This window comes from Coregonus lavaretus, assembly GCF_964263955.1.
Source record: "Coregonus lavaretus genome assembly, chromosome: 24".
NCBI lineage: Eukaryota > Metazoa > Chordata > Actinopteri > Salmoniformes > Salmonidae > Coregonus > Coregonus lavaretus.
Window position 1 is genome coordinate 22325962 of NC_140011.1, and position 22674 is coordinate 22348635.

Here is a 22674-nt window from a genome sequence, read left to right on the forward strand (position 1 = left end):
AGACGTATGAAAACAAGGTGAAATACTGTGTATGTGATCTATAGCCCTTGACCCCTACCTGTGTTCATTTTCAGACATGCCGGTTGGGGAAACACAGACCCCTGGCCAAGGTGTCCAAAGATGGCCTGGTGCGTGTGGGGGCAGTGGACACAGAGACAGAAACAGAGAAGGAGAAAGAGAAGGAGAGGCAGGAGGAGGAGCAGGTAGGCCAGTGGTTCACAGGGCCCTGGGCTGGACCGCAACACATCGACAACCTCAGAAAACTTCAACTCTACGCCCGAGCCTGCAGAAAGCATCTAGGTGAGAAACTGAGCTTTATGAGTGCATTCTATTTTATTCTATTCTATTCTATCATTTATGCTACTTATTAACGCTCCCCTTGTGATGTTTATGTGATGTAGACCTAACTCTCTATAGATACACTATATATACAAAAGTATGTGGACACACAGCCATGCAATCTCCATAGACAAACATTGGCAGTAGAATGGCCTTACTGAAGAGCTCAGTGATTTTCAACGTGGCACCGTCATAGGATGCCACCTTTCCAACAAGTCAGTTCGTCAAATTTCTGCCCTGCTAGAGCTGTCCCGGTCATGCTTCACCATCTGGCAGTCCGACGGACGAATCTGGGTTTGGCAGATGCCAGGAGAATGCTACCTGACCGAATGCATAGTGCCAACTGTAAAGTTTGGTGGAGGAGGAATAATGGTCTGAGGCTGTTTTTCATGGTTCGGGCTAGGCCCCTTAGTTCCAGTGAAGGGAAATCTTAACACTACAGCATACAATGACATTCTAGACAATTCTGTGCTTCCAACTTTGTGGCAACAGTTTGGGGGAGGCCCTTTCCTGTTTTAGCATGACAATGCCTCCATGCACAAAGCGAGGTCCATACAGAAATGGTTTGTCGAGATTGGTGTGGAAGAACTTGACTGGCCTGCACAGAGACCTGACCTCAACCTAATCGAACACCTTTGGGATGAATTGGAACGCCGACTGCGAGCCAGGCCTAATCGCCCAACATCAGTGCCCGACCTCACTAATGCTCTTGTGGCTGAATGGAAGCAAGTCCCCGCAGCAATGTTCCAACATCTAGTGGGAAGCCTTCCCAGAAGAGTGGAGGCTGTTATAGCAGCAAAGGGGGGACCAACTCCATATTAATGTCATTTACATTTACATTTACATTTTTACATTTACAAATGTAAATGTAAATGTAAAATGTAAATGTAATGTCCATGACATACTTTTGGTCAATAATTGTATAAATTGGTATTACACTAACTACTCAATGCATTTCAACTCTAACTTCTCCTCTATGTTTTCCTCTACCCAGGTCCACAGTTGTCTGCCCTATCTTTGGACAGCAGTCTGTTTATACCCCCCAAGCATCAGCCTCACTTAGCCCCTACGCCCTCTTCAGCCCAGCCTGCCCCCTCCTCCAGCCAGCCCCCCTCTGGCCCCGGGGTCCCTGCTGAGGGAGAGCCAGCGACCCCCCCAGCAGCCCCTAGCTCAGGAAGCACCCGCACCCCCACCCCCACGGCAGCAGCCTCATGCCAACCAGGCCCAGCAGAGATTACCCAAGGAGGGGCCGCTGAGGCCAAGAGTACCCCCAACGCCACACTACCACCACTCCCACCTAGCCAGCCAGCAGAGACCCCTGAGAGGTGAAGATCTATGCTAGGGCATATATGCTTCTACAGTGGGGATAACAAGTATTTGATACACTGCCGATTTTGCAGGTTTTCCTACTTACAAAGCATGTAGAGGTCTGTAATTTTTATCATAGGTACACTTCAACTGTGAGAGATGGAATCTAAAACAAAAATCCAGAAAATCACATTGTATGATTTTTAAGTAATTAATTTGCATTTTATTACATGACATAAGTATTTGATACATCAGAAAAGCAGAACTTAATATTTGGTACAGAAACCTTTGTTTGCAATTACAGAGATCATACGTTTCCTGTAGGTCTTGACCAGGTTTGCACACACTGCAGCAGGGATTTTGGCCCACTCCTCCATACAGACCTTCTCCAGATCCTTCAGGTTTCGGGGCTGTCGCTGGGCAATACGGACTTTCAGCTCCCTCCAAAGATTTTCTATTGGGTTCAGGTCTGGAGACTGGCTAGGCCACTCCAGGACCTTGAGATGCTTCTTACGGAGCCACTCCTTAGTTGCCCTGGCTGTGTGTTTCGGGTCGTTGTCATGCTGGAAGACCCAGCCACGACCCATCTTCAATGCTCTTACTAAGGGAAGGAGGTTGTTGGCCAAGATCTCGCGATACATGGCCCCATCCATCCTCCCCTCAATATGGTGCAGTCGTCCTGTCCCCTTTGCAGAAAAGCATCCCCAAAGAATGATGTTTCCACCTCCATGCTTCACGGTTGGGATGGTGTTCTTGGGGTTGTACTCATCCTTCTTCTTCCTCCAAACACGGCGAGTGGAGTTTAGACCAAAAAGCTCTATTTTTGTCTCATCAGACCACATGACCTTCTCCCATTCCTCCTCTGGATCATCCAGATGGTCATTGGCAAACTTCAGACGGGCCTGGACATGCGCTGGCTTGAGCAGCGGGACCTTGCGTGCGCTGCAGGATTTTAATCCATGACGGCGAAGTGTGTTACTAATGGTTTTCTTTGAGACTGTGGTCCCAGCTCTCTTCAGGTCATTGACCAGGTCCTGCAGTGTAGTTCTGGGCTGATCCCTCACCTTCCTCATGATCATTGATGCCCCATGAGGTGAGATCTTGCATGGAGCCCCAGACCGAGGGTGATTGACCGTCATCTTGAACTTCTTCCATTTTCTAATAATTGCGCCAACAGTTGTTGCCTTCTCACCAAGCTGCTTGCCTATTGTCCTGTAGCCCATCCCAGCCTTGTGCAGGTCTACAATTTTATCCCTGATGTCCTTACACAGCTCTCTGGTCTTGGCCATTGTGGAGAGGTTGGAGTCTGTTTTATTGAGTGTGTGGACAGGTGTCTTTTATACAGGTAACGAGTTCAAACAGGTGCAGTTAATACAGGTAATGAGTGGAGAACAGGAGGGCTTCTTAAAGAAAAACTAACAGGTCTGTGAGAGGCGGAATTCTTACTGGTTGGTATGTGATCAAATACTTATGTCATGCAATAAAATCCAAATTAATGAATGTGATTTTCTGGATTTTTGTTTTAGATTCCATCTCTCACAGTTGAAGTGTACCTATGATAAAAATTACAGACCTCTACATGCTTTGTAAGTAGGAAAACCTGCAAAATCGGCAGTGTATCAAATACTTGTTCTCCCCACTGTATATTGCTATTGATACAAAGATTGTGGGGGCTGTTTTGTTAGACTTCAGTGCGGCTTTTGACATTATCGATCATAGTCTTCTGCTGGAAAAATGTATGTGTTATGGTTTTACACCCCCTGCTATAATGTGGATAAAGAGTTACTTGTATAACAGAACACAGAGGGTGTTCTTTAATGGATGCCTCTCAAACAGAATCCAGGTAGAATCAGGAATTCCCAAGGGCAGCTGTCTAGGCCCCTTGCTTTTTTCCATCTTTACTAACGACATGCCACTGGCTTTGAGTAAAGCCAGTGATTCTATGTATGCAGATGACTCAACACTATACACGTCAGCTACTACAGAAACTGAAATAACTGCAACACTTAACAAAGAGTTGCACTTAGTTTCGGAATGGGTGGCAAGTGTAACCCTCTGTCAGTGGCTGATGTGGATGTGGTGTAGGAGTCAGGCGCAGGACACAGAAGCTACTTCCAACAGACTTTACTAGAAGACACGACAATACAAAGAAAAGGGCCTCAACAAAACAAGGAGGCGAGCGATTACGCAACAGTGCGCAAAAATACTCCAAATGCACAAGAATACGCAAAAGTGCGTCTGTACTCTAAACACAATAGAGTAAAATACCAGCACCTACGGACAGGCGGAACAATTACACACAACTCACTACAAACAAAACGAGACACTTATAGGGAACATAATTAACACTAAAAGGAAACAGGTGTACAAGGAAGACAAAACCAAACAAACATCGATAACATACAACGGTGGCAGCTAGTACTCCGGGGACGACGAACGCCGAAGCCTGCCCGAGCAAGGAGGAGGAGCAGCCTCGGCCGAAACCGTGACACCCTCTCACCAGGCTCGAATTTGACTCACACAGTATTACCTTACTTAGAATATCTGAACAGCATGGGATATTAGGTGAGAAGGACATCGCCAATAAGAATCCCTATTGTAAACTTGCTAGGGTGAATGACAAATAGGGTATTAACTTCAGATAAAATGATTATAGACTTGGTTATTATTATAAGGATATGCTTTCCCATGCATTAAATGAAACTGAAACAGTAAATGACTCCACCAATACAACAGACATAAGGTTCAATATCTATATTATCACATTTTCTATGTACCATATCAAAAGAAATAAAAATAATAAACCCCAATTATTTTTCCTCAACCCATTTCCAAATTATTTGAAGCTTGCTTAAACCCTGGGCGCCCGTTGGAGCTAAAAAAAAATGACGACATACATAAAGTCCCGAAGTCCACCCCACATTTGTAGTTACTCACTACTTGTAGATAATGCCTCAGCAAAGTATAGCAGTTCCGTGCATGTGTCCTCACTAGATCCACAACGAACACAGCTATCAATGCAGCCAGTACTCCGTAGCAGCAACAGACATCTCGTGGAAACCCGAACTCGTTGATCGTCACAAGCAATTCTCTCCAAGTCTCGCACGATGCTAGGCTAACCTCTAGGATGTCGAATGTCTCCACAATGCGACGGCAGCTTCAGTCTCCACTAGGTCTTTCTTAACGAAATAATAACACTCTCTTATATAAATAAAATCAGGATTTCCCTTCAAAACTCTGTAGGTATGGTTTTGTTCTCTCTTTATCGTTTCCTTTAGTCGTTTTCCTTCACCAACCCCACTAACGTCTCTCCTCTCCCTTCTTTCAACCTTTTCCCTCTCTTTTCTTTTTTCCAGCAACCAGTCCACTCTCCCATTGGCCACAACTTAACAAGTTACCTCATTGGTCAAAACTTTGATACGTGGGAAACTTAAACTTAAAAGTAAACCAACCTATTCACTTGTACATTTTTGAAACATTGCTTCAAAAGAAATGCATTAACGACATTACAAATCAGGAGCTATTCGATCACCTTTTAAATCTAATACCAATTAATTATAACAAATAAACTCTATACTTGGTTTTAGCAAGGGTATTACACTAGGAATAAGTTAGTCCTGAATATTTCCAAAACTAAAATCATTGTATTTGGGTCAAATAAATCACTAAACCCTAAACCTCAATTACATCTCGTAATGAATAATGTGGAAATTTAGCAAGTTGAGGAGACTAAACTGCTTGGAGTAACCCTGGATTGTAGACTGTCATGGTCAAAGCATATTGATACAACAGTAGCTAAGATGGGGAGAAGTATGTCCATAATTAAGCGCTGCTCTGCCTTCTTAACAACACTATCAACAAGGCTGGTCCTACAGGCCCTAGTTTTGTCGCACCTAGACTACTGGTTAGTAGTGTGGTCAGGTGCCACAAAGAGGGACTTGGGAAAATTGCAATTGTCTCAGAACAGGGCAGCATGGCTGTCCCTTAAAAGTGCACGGAGAGCTAACATTAATGACATGCATGTCAGTCTCTCCTGGCTCAGAGTGGAAGAGAGATTGACTTCATTACTGCTTGTTTTTGTAAGAGGTGTTGACAAGCTGAATGTACCGAGCTGTCTGTTTAAACTACTATCACACAGCTCGGAAACACATGCATAGTCCACAAGACATGCCACCAGAGGTCTCTTCATAGTCCCCAAGTCCAGAACAGACTATGGGAGGCGCACAGTACTACATAGAGCCATGACTAAATGGAACTCTATTCCACATCAGGTAACTGATGTAAGCAGTAGAATCAGATAAAAAAAACAGGTAAAAATACACTTTATGGAACAACGGGGATTGTGAAGAGACACACACAAGGGTATAGTCACATGCATACGCACACATTGTGATATTGTTGTATGGTGGTATTAAACATTTTGTATTGTAGATAGGTAGTGGTGTAATAATGTCATATGATGTAGTGTTTAATATTTTGTTTTATATGTAATGTAAGTGCTTCAATATGTTTGGGGATCCCTAATAAATACAAATGACTATGTTATTATTCAGTATTCTATGTTATCATGATATTGGGATATTAATCATGTCTCTGCCCCCTTTACCAGTTTGGCGGAACGGGAGCGAATCGGCATCCCCACGCTGGCGGATTCGGCCGATAGCCACGCCCACCCCCCGGCCATCGTGATCTATGTGGTGGACCCCTTCCTGTGCTCAGGTGGAGCGAGGGATGGCGGAGGAGGAGGTGGAGAGGAGGAGGAGGGAGAGGAGGTGGAGGGGGGCAGTGTGTGGTTACTAGGGCTGCTGCGTTGCTACACAGAGATGCTACAGACATTGCCGGAGAGCATAAGACCAGCTCTGGTCTTACAGGTAGGATCAAATACTTAATTGTACTCTCTATAGCGTCTGTATGGTTGAATATTAATGATTATATAGATGAGAGACTGTGGGTAGCACCCTAATCCCTATATAGTGCACTCCTCTTGACCAGGACCCTCTGGTCAAATGGCATGTACTCTATACGGAATAGGGTGCTAAAACAGACATTGTCTGACGTGTCCTATCACGGCCAACAGTAATGAATATCTCCCCAGATCAATCTGCTCTCATACCAGAGTGTTCATTCATTCCCTATGTGTTGTCCAGGTGGTGCCATGTCAGTACCTGCTCCAGCCAGCCAGTGGTGAGAGCCCTCTGTACCTGCAGCACCTGCGCTCCCTGGCCTTCTCAACCTACTCCCAGTGCAGACGCCTCCTACCCACACAGACACACATCAAGTCTCTGACCGGTTTCGGCCCCGCCTCCACCCTAGAATCTGTGCTCAAGAGCCCAGAGGTAAGGCTTGGACAAACACACATTTATTGACATGTACACCCATTTAAACTCAGACCCAGGCTTCAAACACACTCACTCAGACACATAAGTGCCTACCCATTTATCTACACATCTCTCATCTATTTTTAACCCTATCACTCCCGAGACCCCAGCAAAAATAGGCTTTTCATTTATCTGACCTTCATTTATCTGCACGTCCAGCCCTTATATTTAGCCTCACAGTGAAGTGGTTTATTATTTTATTTCCAGGACAACCAGGGCTACAAGTAGAACACAAAACAATTTGACATAAACACTTGCATTCATGAGTTTTATTGACAAATGTCAATAAAAAAAGTAATGTCCGCCAAAGCAAAAACCTGATAAAAATGGATTTATATGAATGCTGTAAGTACATAAATTGTTTGCTCACTGGGAAATGAATATCCAACTAGTCAGTGACAACTGTGTGGAGTTTGTGACAGGAACTACTTGAGCTTATTACAGTATTATAGACACTATGTCCTGGGATTTCCTATGATCGTCTATGTATAGGAACCCCTTACCTTCTAACGACTCTTGTGTAGCTTGTGGACATCATAGAGCAAAAATGTTGCATGTTCATGGGAGTCTCAGCTTTTTTCATAGATAGCTTTTAATAGTTTGTAGCTCATACACAGATTTAGTATAAAACACGCGGCCCCCCTTCAGGATCCGCCCTTGTTTCACAAACACAACTCTAGCTCAGCCCCCGGTAATCACACAGACTAATGGTTGTTATCAAACACACAATGTTTAGAAGGGGTTAGAAATCCAAAACGCGGTGGTGTTACGGTGGGACTCATTGGGTTAACTTGTAAATAAACGCTTCAACTGTCTGACAATCCGACTCTCTTTTCTCCCTCTCCCTCTCCCCCTCTCGCTCTCTCTCTCTCTCACTCTCTCACTCTCTCTCACTCCCCTTGTCCCCTCCCCAGCACCCCAGCCCTCTACTGGGCTACTCTCCCCTGTACATCCTGGGTCCTACCCGTGCCAAGCAGCCGGAGCCAGGGGAGGTGTGGGCAGAGATCCCTCCCAGGTACAACGTGCTGTTTGTGGGCTACTGCCTGTCCCACGACCAGCGCTGGATCCTGGTCTCCTGCACCGACCAACAGGGAGAGCTACTGGAGACCTGCATCATCAACATCGACGTGCCCAACAGGTACAGTCAATCAGTCAGTCACTCAGTCACTCAGTTACTCAGGGCCTGGGAGAGTGTAGGATACCTATGGAGAGGTGTTATAATATAATATAATATGCCATTTAGCAGATGCTTTTATCCAAAGCGACTTACAGTCATGTGTGCATACATTTTTACGTATGGGTGGTCCCGGGGATCGAACCCACTACCCTGGCGTTACAGGCGCCATGCTCTACCAATTGAGCTACAGAGGACCACAATTGAGGTGTTGATGATAATGTGCTAGTTGTAGCTAATGTCAAACATAGGCTGGGATTTTTTGCATTTTATCCTTCATTATGTCTTCATAGTAGGCTAGGCTATATTATATTGAGTAAAGTAATACACTATTGTAGCATTTCGCAATCTGCAGGAGAATAGCATGCACCTATTTGGTTGTTGTATTAATACAGTTCATGATGCTATATAGACATTACCAAGCGTTCTTCTTGTCTCTCCCTGCTCCTCTTCAGAGCGCGGCGGCCCAAGGTCTCGGCCAGGAAGATGGGGCTGCAGAAGTTATGGGACTGGTGTGTCGGCATCATCCAGATGACCTCGCTGCCATGGAGGATCGTGATTGGTCGGCTGGGCAGACTAGGACACGGGGAACTGAAAGGTGAGTTCGGCATAGTACAGTATAGAATCCCTAAATCTGTCTCATTGTCCTTGCCGTTTGGTGTAGAAATCTCCAAGGTGGATCATGACAACGTTTAAGTTAAGCTGAAGCTGGTGATATTGTTACAAGTTTAGCACTGATTTTTCAAATCTCTAGATTTTCAGCCACAGTATTTCAGTTGATCCAGAGGAGATGACAGTAGACTGTAGAACCATTCACTGTATTGACCTAACTCTCCCCCTCTCTCCTCCCCTCTCCCCCCTCTCCCATCCCTCCCTCCCTCCCTCCAGACTGGAGCGTTCTCCTGGGGGAGCACTCCCTCCACTCCATCAGTCGCCAGCTGAAGGAAGCGTGTCGTATGTGCGGCATCTCCTCCGCAGACTCCCCCTCCATCCTCAGCGCCTGCCTGGTTGCCATGGAGCCCCAGGGCTCCATCGTGGTGATGCCAGGTTAGCAACTGCAGCAGCAGCATCAGCACCGCTGGGCCGGCCCATGGATGATGTGTTTAATGTACCTTCCAGATCTAATAATCTAATAGACATAATTAATATATGTTTTAGAAGCTCACTCTAGGAGCCCTGGGGTTGCAGATACACCAGGATGTTATGACCCAAAGGTGAACAGTGTGATAGTATGTTTAGCCCCAATGCATAGTACAGTGCAGAGGGATACAATCTTAATAGAGATGGCAGTAGTAATGGGTGGAGGGTAAACTCTGAACGACACCTAGGAATAGACATATTACTGCACTCAGGGAACACATTGAGCTGCCACACATTGAGGGAGCATTTTGAGCTGCCACACTCACTTCACAGCACACAGTAATGCAGACATAGTGGAAATTGCAGTACTTTGAGCCAAGGTTAGGCCAAGTGGATTTTACAGTACAGACACTCTGCACTGTAACACATTGTGCACAGCAATACAAACTTTAGCACACTCAAATGATTTCATTGCCAGCACACAGCAAGCTCTATTGAGGTAAATCACAATACAACCTTACATAACATATTGATAATAAGTTGTTTGTTTGCGTGTGTGTGTGTGTGCAGATGCGGTTACAATGGGCTCGGTGTTTGGTCGCAGCACTGCCCTCAACCTGCAGACGTCCCAGCTGAACACCCCTCAGGATGCTTCCTGTACCCACATCTTGGTATTCCCCACCTCCGCCACCACCCAGCTGGCCGCCAGCTCCTACCCCACAGAGGACAACGCTGGTAAGGGCTCCACATTAGACCTCCATGTTAGCACCATGTACTCCCTAACTGGAGTGCATGGTGCATACTGTAGCACAATGCAGAGTGTTTTTAGATGCAAGGTTATTCAATACAACCAAGATGTTAGAGACAATAACATATCTAAAAAATATTTACTTGAGCTGGAAATCGCAAGGTTTAATATCAGTAACTAGCTTTTGTGTACTCAGTGTCTTACAGTTGCTGTTGCTGGATTTAATATTATGTGCAGTTCACACATTTCCCCACCAGAGTGCGCAATTGTCTAAGGATTGTTTGCATGCTCCCTTTGGAACTGTCACTGCTGTAATGGTTTTAGAAGAAGATACAGTGGACTACACTGTGTAGTCTACACCTCTTGTGTATGACATCTGAAGTTACGTGTGTACATCTGTGGCTGACTAGATAACTAACTATCTGCTGTGTTTGTCTCCAGACGACATGTTCGACCTGCCTTTCCCTGACGAGCTGGAGAATGACATAGGACATGACATTCTCAACCTTCACCCCTCCCCCAACACCTCCCCTGTACCCTCCCCTGGCTCCCCCTCTGGCATGGGGGGAAGCTCACACTTCCAGCATAACAGGGTGAGTTTAGGAACCAGGCTGTGACTCGATTCATGTGAATTATGCAGAACTTTTCCTGATACTGTTGGTGGCCATATGTCCTTTAGGACATTGGAATGTTCTAGAATCCTGCTTTAAAATAACAATGAGGGCCCAATTTAATCCGTATCGTGGAAATTCAGCTTTAGAGTGTGATTGAAATTTTAAGGCAATATTCCCGCTTTAGAAGAGATTGCATTCACGGTAAACGCTGCATACAGTTGAAGTCGGAAGTTTACATACACTTAGGTTGGAGTCATTAAAACTTGTTTTTCAACCACTCCACAAATGTCTTGTTAACAAACTATAGTTTTGGCAAGTTGGTTAGGACATCTACTTTGTACATGACACAAGCAATTTTTCCAACAATTGTTTACAGACAGATTATTTCACTTATAATTCACTGTATCACAATTCCAGTGGGTCAGAAGTTTACATACACTAAGTTGACTGTGCCTTTAAACAGCTTGGAAAATTCCAGGAAAATGATGTCATGGCTTTAGAAGATTCTGATAGGCTAATTGACATCATTTGAGTCAATTGGAGGTGTACCTGTGGATGTATTTCAAGGCCTACCTTCAAACTCAGTGCCTCTTTGCTTGACATCATGGGAAAATCAAAAGAAATCAGCCAAGACCTCAGAAAAGAAATTGTAGACCTCCACAAGTCTGGTTCATCCTTGGGAGCAATTTCCAAACGCCTGAAGGTACCACATTCATCTGTACAAACAATAGTACCCAAGTATAAACACCATGGGACCACGCAGCCATCATACCGCTCAGGAAGGAGACACGTTCTGTCTCCTAGAGATGAACGTACTTTGGTGCGGAAAATGCTAAATCAATCCCAGAACAACAGCAAAGGACCTTGTGAAGATGCTGGAGGAAACAGGTACAAAAGTATCTATATCCACAGTAAAGAAAAGTCCTATATCGACATAACCTGAAAGGCCGCTCAGCAAGGAAGAAGCCACTGCTCCAAAACCGCCATAAAAAAGCCAGACTACGGTTTGCAACTGCACATGGCGACAAAGATCGTACTTTTTGGAGAAATGTCCTCTGGTCTGATGAAACAAAAATACAACTGTTTGGCCATAATGACCATAGTTATGTTTGGAGGGAAAAGGGGGTGGCTTGCAAGCCGAAGAACACCATCCCAACCGTGAAGCACGGGGGTGGCAGCATCGCGCTGTGGGGGTGCTTTGCTGCAGGAGGGACTGGTGCACTTCACAAAATAGATGGCATCATGAGGAAGGAAAATTATGTGGACATATTGAAGCAACATCTCAAGACATCAGTCAGGAAGTTAAAGCTTGGTCGCAAATGGGTCTTCCAAATGGACAATGAACCCAAGCATACTTCCAAAGTTGTGACAAAATGGCTTAAGGACAACAGTCAAGGTATTGGAGTGACCATCATAAAGCCCTGACCTCAATCCTATAGAAAATGTGTGGGCAGAACTGAAAAAGCGTGTGCGAGCAAGGAGGCCTACAAACCTGACTCAGTTACACCAGCTCTGTCAGGAGGAATGGGCCAAAATCCAACCAACTTATTGTGGGAAGCTTGTGGAAGGCTACCCGAAACGTTTGACCCAAGTTAAACAATTTAAAGGCAATGCTACCAAATACTAATTCAGTGTATGTAAACGTCTGACCCACTGGGAATGTGATGAAACAAATAAAAGCTTAAATAAATAATTCTCTCTACTATTATTATGACATTTCACATTCTTAAAATAAAGTGGTGATCCTAACTGACCTAAGACAGGGAATTTTTACTCTGATTAAATGTCAGGAATTGTGAAAAACTGAGTTTAAATGTATTTGGCTAAGGTGTATGTCAACTTCCGACTTCAACTGTATGTCGCCTCAATCGGAAATTACCTTAACATTTCTATCGCGGAATCTGTAACGCTTCAGTGATACAGATTGAATAGTTTATGCCTGTGTTATGGTGTGGCGCTATGGTCCATAACTAAAATCCTATGGTGTACTTCAGTAATGTTCAGTGCACAGGCATCTGTGATAGTCGAAAATAGAGCAGCTGTGTGGTCTGGTCTTTGGCAGCCATGTTGCCCCCAGTATTAATGTTCCTTCTATCCCATGTGCTCCTCCAGAGTCAGGGAGAGAGGCTTCTGTCCAGGGAGAACCCTCCAGAGGAGCTGAAGCAGCAGCCTCTAGCCCTGGGATACTACGTCTCCACTGCCCAGGCCGACAGCCTGCCTCACTGGTTCTGGGCCTCCTGCCCTCAGGCTCAGAACCAGTGTCCACTCTTCCTCAAGGTAAGGGATCCATGTACTCGTTGATTTTGTTTGCGCTCGTGGGGATGGGGGGGGGGTGTATGTCTGTGCGTGCGTGTGCGTTCATTCTTTTGTGTGTGTTTGTACATCTGTGTGTGTTCAGCCACTTACCCTGTGTTTTTCCCCTCCAGGCATCCCTACACCACCACATCTCCATCGCCACAGCCCAATCAGACGAGCCCAACCAGACGAGCTCAGACAAGACGACTAAGAGGACGGCTCACCCTCTGGACTCCAAGACCACCTCTGACGTGCTCAGGTTAGTAGGTCTCTGCTGTATGCCCTTTACCCACTGCCCATCCCATCCTACCTTCTCCTACTGTATAACAACCTAACATCTCCTCTTCTCTCACTCCGATACATAGGTTGTCGTTGTCACTGACTTGTCCTCTGTGGTGAAGTAGTAGCTGTATGCCTGCATCATTTGTAGGCTGTAGAGGACAACACTTCATCTACTATGATGTATGTTCACGTTATGTGTTCTCTACTCTAACCCCAAACCCTGGTCCTCATGTCTTGCGTCCTATTGTAGGTTTGTGTTGGAGCAGTACAACGCCCTCTCGTGGCTGACGTGTAACCCTGCCACCCAGGACCGCCGCTCCTGCCTGCCTGTCCACCTAGCCGTGCTCACACAGATGTACAATGCCGTCCTCAACATGCTTTAGCAATGGGACTTACTAATGGACGGCTGAGGAAACTGACTATTGTACAATCCATGGCCTCTAAGGTCATGTGTGCCTGCCTGCAATGCCTCTGTTTGGACACCAGAGAGCGCTAGAGGTCTGTTTTATTTCTTTCCCTGGATGGACACATAGAACGAGACTTATGGACCCCTTTTACACCTGGTGTTGTCATGCGATCTGTGATCGAATTGTGGCCATATTTCAGTGGATTGATGGCCAAAATGGTGGCAGGAGGACAACAGATGGTCCTTGGTTGGGAAAACAACCAAATGCCTATGTACAGTACAGACTTTTGAACATGAACAGTTTGGTCAGCCGTGAGACCAGCCTAGTGCAATTCTTACCTTTAGAAAAGGTTTCTTGTAAGATGTGGTGATGTGCCAACAACCATTGTACTTTGAAAAGGCACATACAGCCTGAGAGAGAAGATGGAGATATCCAACTATGCCCTTTTTATTGTCATAATAGGACATTTCAGTGTTACACTTGTCATTATCAGATCAGCATTGTTGTACAGGAGGACTTTTCACCCTGTTCCTGTGAGACTGAAGATTTTTGAAGCCATGGAGGAAACATGTTAAAGGGTGGACTATGTGACCTACAGTATTGTCCTGCATGAAGACTTGGACCATCTCCCTTACCAGCCATGACAGTGATACCCCGGGAGCTATAAAAGCCTGATGTAGGATGGGAGCCTGGGAGTCACATGCATAAGGATCCTGTATCTGCCCCCCACTGCACAACCAGGGAACCAACTGACCACAGCAAAACAGCAGCTTCCTACCTTCAATTTGACACATTTGTAAAGAACTGTGGTTGTAATGGCTCAACGTTTAGTAATGGAATTCATACCAACATTCATAAGAGGGTGAAGAACACGACAATTTCCTATGAGGGCAAAGCATTTGATAATGGCTCTTTTACCTTACGTTTGGAAGTTTCAATTGTATTGCTGTAGATATGAACACTGAATACTATTTGACAAATAATGAACAGAGGTTCTTGTTTATAGTGTAAAACTGACATTTGCAAAGAATTTAGACTTATTTTTAATATTTAAAACTACATTTTGAAGACAAAAAAATTATCAAGGCCCTTTCCAAATTTAATATCAATCGCCTTTGGGTCGGAAATGGAAATTGTCCTTTTAAAGGAAATTGTAACAAAAATTGTTAAAATGCCATATTTATATATAGTATATAATGCATATAAATTCAAATATATATATATATGTATATATATATATATGTATATATATATATATATGTATATATATATATATATATATTACCTCTCTAAAACAGCCACATATGATGGTGGTGGGGGTTTATACATAACTTTCTTTTTGAAGAGGCAAATACAGTATACATCTTTTATTAAAGACAATGCATTTTTGTTCTATACTTTTAAACTTTTTCAATTATTGAAATGTTGACTTTTAGCCTTTTTATTGAATCAGTTTAAGTTAAGGTTCTTAATACTGCAAAGATATATTTATAAAGTGTCTCTCTTCTCCAGCGAAATAAACTTGAAATAGATAATAGACTTCAATGTTATGTATTTGAGAATTACTTGGGTGTTGTATATTTAACTAATATGCTTTACTTCAGTGGTGGTCCCAAATGATGTCAAGCAAACCATCAGAAAAGCCTATTTCTTGAGCTCCTCCACTCAAACAGCCCTGCTATTTGTACAATTCCTAGCATGTTTGTATAAACTTTTCAGCTGTGTTTTTGGAATTTCTCAAAGCTGTACATTTCATGCTGGTTTGATTTACTTTATATTAAGTGATTCCTATAAAGTATTTTTTGGCGCTGGCTTTTTCAAATATAAATATATGCATATGAAGTCTCATTCAAATACAGCCAAGGGTGTAATGCCAATAAATGTACACTAAAGTACAAAAGAGGAAAAGTTTGCAAATTTGTTACATCTGCCATCACTTTGAATATGAGACAGATCGATCTTGGAGAAGAGATCTGTGACTTTTACACTCTTTTTTTAGTAAATTATTAAAACTCTTGACAAATAAATTCCCCTTTGAGTGTGTGTGTTCTTCTAGACGCTATCTTATTTGACACTGGCTTCTTTAATCTTTTGATATCTTAATATGATTTGGGACAGTGCCACCCAGAGCACTCTCATTAAATTTGAGACAGGCAGCGTGATTAGTCCCAGACATTGATTCCATTGCCATGTTGTCACACTGATTATATGTCAAGTGTTGGAATGGTGTGGCGTATCAATGTTCTGCTATCTGCCTTCAAGTAGAAGGGAGGAGAGGGGAGGAGAGGAGAGGGCCTGTTAGCATGTTTCAATGCTTTCCCTCTGTTCTGTCAACACAGGGGCCTGTGAATTGGATCAACACCTCGGACCTCTCTCACATCTACATTGTAATCATTTAGCAGACGCTCTTAACCAGATGAACTTACAGTTAGTGAGTGCATACATTTTCATACTGGCCCCCCGTGGGAATCGGACCCACAACCCTGGCGTTGCAAACGCCATGCTCTACCAACTGAGCTACACGGGACCTCCATATTGGAGGCTATGTGGGAGACATCCTGAGAGCTGCCCTCCATATTGCAGACTATGTGGGAGACATCCTGAGAGCTGCCCTCCATATTACAGACTATGTGGGAGACATCCTGAGAGCTTCCCTCCATATTGCAGACTATGTGGGAGACATCCTGAGAGCTGCCCTCCATATTGGAGACTATGTGGGAGACATCCTGAGAGCTGCTCTTTAGTGTTACTGTTACATTAACACCATATCATCAACAGCCCTTATCAGTGATGATTATCAGTATGACACCGTTGTGCTAACATATACAGTTCTGTTTCTGACTCATTGAAACAAAACAGAAACATGACTGATGCTGCCTTGCCTTGCACCTCACTGGTTTCATTCGTTCATATATCTGTATATATACACAGTACATACTGTACACATACAGTAGATCTGTTTTTCTGTGCCACAGGTCAGGACTAAGGTTATACACTATGGCTCCTTTCATATGTAATTCATGTTTTTGGAGGAACATTTTGTGGTCACATTGACCTTCACTTTAGCAGTGACAGTCAGAGACAGTTGTCTGTGTCCGTGACAGACTGAGACAGAGTGCCGGGGCAGTGCCACACGCTCTCTATGCAAAACAAGGCGTTCCCACATCAATGCCCCATCAAAATGCCAGCTCTTAGTCACAATTTACCTGATGAGCCATCTATCAACCCAGCTGAAGGCTACTGTAAGCTCCAGGCCAGCGGCACCACTGAATTTTGATTAAGTCAACAGCGTGCTGATTGAGACGTTGTCCTGCCTCTGCATGTCTTCAACTCATCACACAAATGAGGGTCGGTCGGTCACAATGCCAAATGGTACAGCTTGGCTGGTGACACGCTGTGTTGAAACAGGCATAGTAAGAGCACGTCTATTAGATATATTCTAATCAATCAGATAAAGGAAAGATAAGTTCTGTAGGACCAGCTGTTTTCAAGGTGCACCCTTTTTGTGTCAGCGTATTTAATGATTTTAAAGCACCACATCCTGTGGCTTTAGAGTGCAGGTTAGAGGGGAAGAGTGCTGTTGTGTTTCGGAGAGTGCAGGACTCAGGAGCATGAGTGCACGGAAGTGTTGCCTAATGATTCTCCCTCCAGCCAGAGTGGAGGTCAGAGACTCAGGGTCAAATTAAAAGTCAAGCTGTAAGGCAGCAGGCACAGGGAGGAGGAGGATGATGGAGGTCTGGTGAAAAGCGCTGAAGAGTCACTCCCGGTGTGGCAAGGCTGTCTAATGGCCACTGCTCGGCCGCGCCGAGAGGAAGTTGACTAATTGAGTTGTTGCGTTATCCACAGATGGCCTATTAAGACATGTCCATTCACCTGCTACAGTATGTGCCTCACCGCCACTCGCGGCTGCAGTCAAATGGCCTCCAGACTGGACAATGGAACTGAGGAGCGGCCCTGAAAATGAGGCTATTAGCGCAAATACAATTAGCACTCAATTACAGTTTATCCCCTTCTGAAAAACGTCAGCCTAAATGGGGGACAAGGTTCTCTATAATGGTACCGTATGAGGTCACTATAGAGGTTCAATGATGTTAACCCCCTGTATCCTTTCCCCCAACAAAATAGGAAGAATTTGCAGATAGATTTGGTATATTTAGGTTATAAATGTGCAGGCTGCAGGGAAAACAAGGAACGACTTCTGAAAAAAGAAACCCTAGCTTCATGTCCACATCCCAGTTCAACCCTCACCCTCAAACCTAACCCTATAGTAATACATTGCACTTACAGCACTAATGCCAAACCTAACCCTAACCCTAACCAAGCTGTTGCGTGTCAATTGATTTGCAGTTAGTGGTTTGTTGATAGTTTTATCATCTATAGACCATCCATAGTGTGACCTAGGTTTATACATGTTACCTACAATAGTGTTGGTGTCAAAAGCTAGGTGACGATAAGACAGACTGTTCTGACATTCACATTTCAGTATGTTTTCTTCACAACAACTTGTGTTTCCCTCTTCACACATTGTAGCCTGAAGTGAACAGAGCTTATCAGGCCGTCGTTTCCTCAGCCAGGCAGATTGTCGCTCCAGATGCTCTGTGAGACTGTTTCACTTCCAGGCGTGACTTTAGTGAGAGTGCCGTTTGCTGTTTTGACATCTCCTCTTCCTCAGATGTGGAGGCAGCTGGGGGCTGTACCTTCACTGTTTTGGTGTGGATATGGAGATGGTGTGTGTGTGCGCCCGTTTGTGTGTGTGTGTGCGCCCGTGTGTGTATGTGTTTGGGGTCTCTTTCATGCGGGAACCTGGGACGATCATATCCCCCCCCACCCCTCGGTACTTGGTGTGTGTGTGTGCCTGTGTATGTGTATGTATGTGTGTACCCATGTGTGTGTATGTGTTTGGGTCTCTGTCATGCGGTGAACCTGGGATGAACTTGCCCCTCAATCCCCCCCGCTCCCCCCCCGCACACACACACACACTTTAGAGTTGGTGGTCTGTCTGGCTGTCTGTGTGTCTGTCTAGTCCAGGACCAGGGGTCTCCCCCACTCCGGATGTCTGTGTGGTGTCTGTCATGGCCGGGGACAACGTGGTGGGTCTGATTTGGAGCTGAGTCCTGATATTCCGGGGGTCACAGAGAGGTCAGGGGAGGGACTGGAGCCGTGCAGTAGGTCAGGGTTGATGCTCATAGCATTGGAGGGGGGCATGGGTAGTCTGGGCTGGAGTTATTTGTGGTTCTGTGGGGTTTATAAGGTGACAGGTGCAGACTCTGATTCATCATCAGTCCAACACCAAAGGGCCACTCATGCAGACAGATAGACAGACACACATACACAGAGGCATGGTGTCAGGGTAGCAATGGCTAGAAGGGGGCTCTGGTCTCTGTGAGTCGCACCCCACCAGACACCCTGGACTTGACTGCTCCTGGAGCTATGATCTGGAGGGACTGCTGCTTAGGGTCATGGCAGGATTCTCCTCCATGCTTCACATTGTTTTCATATTTATTGCACAGACACGTTTTAGATGTTGCTGTTCAAAGGCAACACTGTGGGTAGGTAGCCCCAGAAGGTCATCTTTGAATGGTCTGATGAGAAGATTTATGACCACTGTAGAGGGTCAGTCAGTCACATTCTGGGGCAGGGGCTGGCCATCACAGGAGGTTGTGGCACCTTAATTGGGGAGGACAGGCTCGTGGTAATGGCTGGAGCGGAATAAGTGGAATGGTATCAAATACATCAAACACATTGTTTGATGCCATTCCATTCGCTCTCTTCCAGACATTATTATGAGCCGTCCTACCCTCAGCAGCCTACACTGCTTTCCATTCACCATGACCACATGTCTACTATGTGCCTCAGTTACTGATGTGTCCAGTTAAAATCATTACCTGTTGTAAGATGGTCAGTCATCAACTTGTAAAACATCACCTTAAAGGGTTAGACCACGGCACCTTCTATAGCAGGGATCATCAACTAGATTCAACCACTGGCCAATTTTTTATTGAGCGGATGGACCGAGGGCTAGAACATAATTACAAATAATTTGTAGACTGCCAATTGACTGAAAGAAGCCCCAAACAGATAACATTTAGACTAAAACATAATAATTTCAAACCTTGCTTACATTTGTAGACGATCAAGTGTCTCTGTATTATGTGTGGGAATACTTGGGAACAGATTTCCAACATTTTAATCACTTGGAGCTGATATCCTGGGGTTTTTACAGTTTTATGCAAAACCATGAAGAAAAAAAAAGAAAAAAAATATATTAAAAAAAAATATATATATATATATATATATATATATATATATACTTTTTTGGCTGAGAAAACTTGGGGGGTTCAAATATAACCACTAGCAGGCCGCCATGGGGTACCCTGTTCTATAAACTATAATATGATAAAAGATTATGAACATGGATGTCTTATTATTCAAAAGTGTCATGATATTTCATTTTTGTAAACTAATTATCCTACGTTTAACTCCCATAGAGAAAAAAATGAACAACACACCCAAAATCCTAGTGAAACATCATTATTTTCTAAGTGGAGCAAGTACTGTATCTAATATTAGCCCTAATATTATTTCATAAGATCGATCTCCAGTCTCCCTGTGTGAGGCTTGCCAGCCAGGCAGTCTAAAGCCTGTGTTATCTTCCAGATGGCTACAAGGTCTAGCTCCTGCAAAGCTTCCCCTCCAAGCGGAGAGCCATCAAAGGCTTTTGTTTACAGGCTCCCTGTTGAAGCGATGAAAAATCTGCCAATTTGGCAGCCTGTTGGAAAACATCTGATTTTGTCGGCAAGTGTTTTCGGAATCTGTTCTACATTTGCATAAATAGTTTTTGTTTCGGGGGCCTAAAAGGAGTGCGCAGCGACAGAGTTGCAGTTTCCCTTCCTGTAAATCTCTCATTCGCAGGGTATTACATCCTTCAGGCCAAACGAAAACTCCACTTAACACTTCAGCCAAAGTAAATAGAGGGAGATAAAAGCGCTGGGGACTTCAAAGCCCAGAGTATTAGTCTCTTCTGAGCCAACTTCAAATATGCTCCACGCAAAAACAATCTGTCATTTCCTCTGTAAATAAAATATTGAAGCGAATTAATCCCCTCTATGATAATGCACGAGTGAAGATTTACCTGAGAGCGTTTAGGCGGCTTGGATGTTGAGATCCTTATTGAATGGAATTTGACACAAATCTGAGGGGAATCTGGGGCTCGGGTTGCACATAAAAAAAAAAAAAAGGTTTCTGTTTTCCTGGTGTTGTTGAAAGGGGTTAAGTGGTAGTCATGAGGGGATGTACAGTATGTGACGAGAAAAAACGCAGGGTAGTGTTTTTCATCATGAATCTTGTTCTGGAGGCAGCTCTGCAGAGTGGTCACTAGCTGGCACAGACACAAAGTCATAACATCTGATTTTAAACCTAATCCTAACCTTAAACCTAACCTTAATCACAACGCTAACCCTAATGCCTAACCCTAACCTTAAATGAAGACCAAAAAACAAATGTTTTGTTGTCATGGATTTAATCAAACAGCCGAGCACAAATAAATTGATCAGGATAGTCCTGGGTGTGTGCTCCTGATATGGGTGAAAATTAGGATTCTAGATTAGAGCACATTGTTACAGAAATCTTTACATCAACAGTGAACATCCAGGTTTCCACAGATGTTAAGTGAAGGGAAATCCCTCTAAAACTCTGTAAGTCAGTAACAAGATAATAAACAACAGTCAAATACATTCAAATGAGCTTGATTTAGTTTGGACTGTGCACTTTTGGGATTATTCCATTGATACCATTGTTCCAGGCAAACTCAATTAAACTCAAGTATTAGAAAGGATTTGACATATGAAATTGGATCCTAAAGGTTACGTTTTTGCGACCACAGGACAATTGACTGTGAGGATTGCCTTGTGTTGTACTCCAGCAGTGCTTTATTTCTCCATAAGGGGGAGATGTTGTCCAACAGATTACACAGAGACAGATGAGCCATTACATTTCTATAAGTGGCTAGGATTCATTTAGAAATAACCAACACCTTTTTCCCTCCGGTAATCAAGATATTTCACAATGATGTTCTTTCTTAATTAATGGGATCTGAAATGAACAATGGGTCCATGGGCACACACACAGAGTGATGAACCAATTCAGAGTGCCACATAAATGCAAGGTCTTGCTGCAGGCACTTACACTGCAATCTCCTGAAAATATGTCCATCCTCTGTCTCTCCTCTGCTAGTCCATTCAAGTTCCATTTGAAAATGTGCTTGAAATCAAAGCCAGTATCTTCTATTGATCATTACATAGATAGGCAACAAGGAAGACATAATGATCTATTAACTAGGTTTCTCTCTTTGCATATTCCCCAGAACTATATTTCGAAGATAATCAACTAAGACAGCATGACTAAAAGCTGAGAACCTTTCCATTATTTTTTATTTTTCTCTACCACATTTGGGTTGGCATTTGGCATTGCACTGTAAAACAGCACTAATGTTCGCCAAAATAATTTCAACTGATAGACTAATACTGTTGCTAAAGTGCCTTGATGACCACAATGACTGACATGCAACTAAAAAATGCATTATTTCCTTTGCTATCGCCCCACTGCTTGTCTAAAAGCAATTTAAAGTGAAAGTCTGTACATTCATTACAATAACGCTACATCCATTTGTCTTTTTCAACAGGTTTCATTAGAGAAGAGCAAGTCATCGATAACAGATATAGCCGTCCCATGGATCCTAGCTTGTTTCTCACGCTTTCTAGCAGACCACTGTAGCTCCCCTCTCTCTCTTCCCTGCCTTCTCTGGTTTTAATTTGTCCTTATTAATCATAAAAGCATCACCAAGCAGCCGTTCTAGGTTAAACTGATAGGAGAAATTAGCCCCTAAAAATTCTTTTTTCACTCAAGTGGACAAACACAACAAGGAACATACACAAAGGAAAGGTTCTCTGCTCCCAGATCAAATGGCAAGGAGGTGATTATTAAAGACAGAAGACAAACAGTACTGTAGACGTGGTAGCTGCGGTTGCTCACACATGCATGAGCTATACAC

The 22674-nt window shown here is 43.9% G+C and overlaps 1 protein-coding gene across 2 annotated transcripts in view; it reads left to right on the top strand.

Moving 5' to 3' along the window:
• LOC311099481 (mediator of RNA polymerase II transcription subunit 13-like) overlaps positions 1 to 15668 on the top strand; it is a 129441-nt gene extending 113773 nt beyond the window's left edge. For both annotated transcript variants that reach the window (XM_084140173.1, XM_084140174.1), the window contains exons 20-31: positions 75 to 300; positions 1334 to 1664; positions 6257 to 6518; positions 6795 to 6983; positions 7940 to 8163; positions 8655 to 8797; positions 9088 to 9246; positions 9850 to 10014; positions 10469 to 10620; positions 12754 to 12918; positions 13068 to 13195; positions 13469 to 15668. In XM_084140173.1, the coding sequence (XP_083996299.1) occupies positions 75 to 300; positions 1334 to 1664; positions 6257 to 6518; positions 6795 to 6983; positions 7940 to 8163; positions 8655 to 8797; positions 9088 to 9246; positions 9850 to 10014; positions 10469 to 10620; positions 12754 to 12918; positions 13068 to 13195; positions 13469 to 13601 (2277 nt within the window). In that variant the 3' untranslated portion in view covers positions 13602 to 15668. The remainder of the gene's footprint in view (positions 1 to 74; positions 301 to 1333; positions 1665 to 6256; positions 6519 to 6794; positions 6984 to 7939; positions 8164 to 8654; positions 8798 to 9087; positions 9247 to 9849; positions 10015 to 10468; positions 10621 to 12753; positions 12919 to 13067; positions 13196 to 13468) is intronic.
• The last annotated feature ends 7006 nt before the right edge of the window (positions 15669 to 22674 follow it).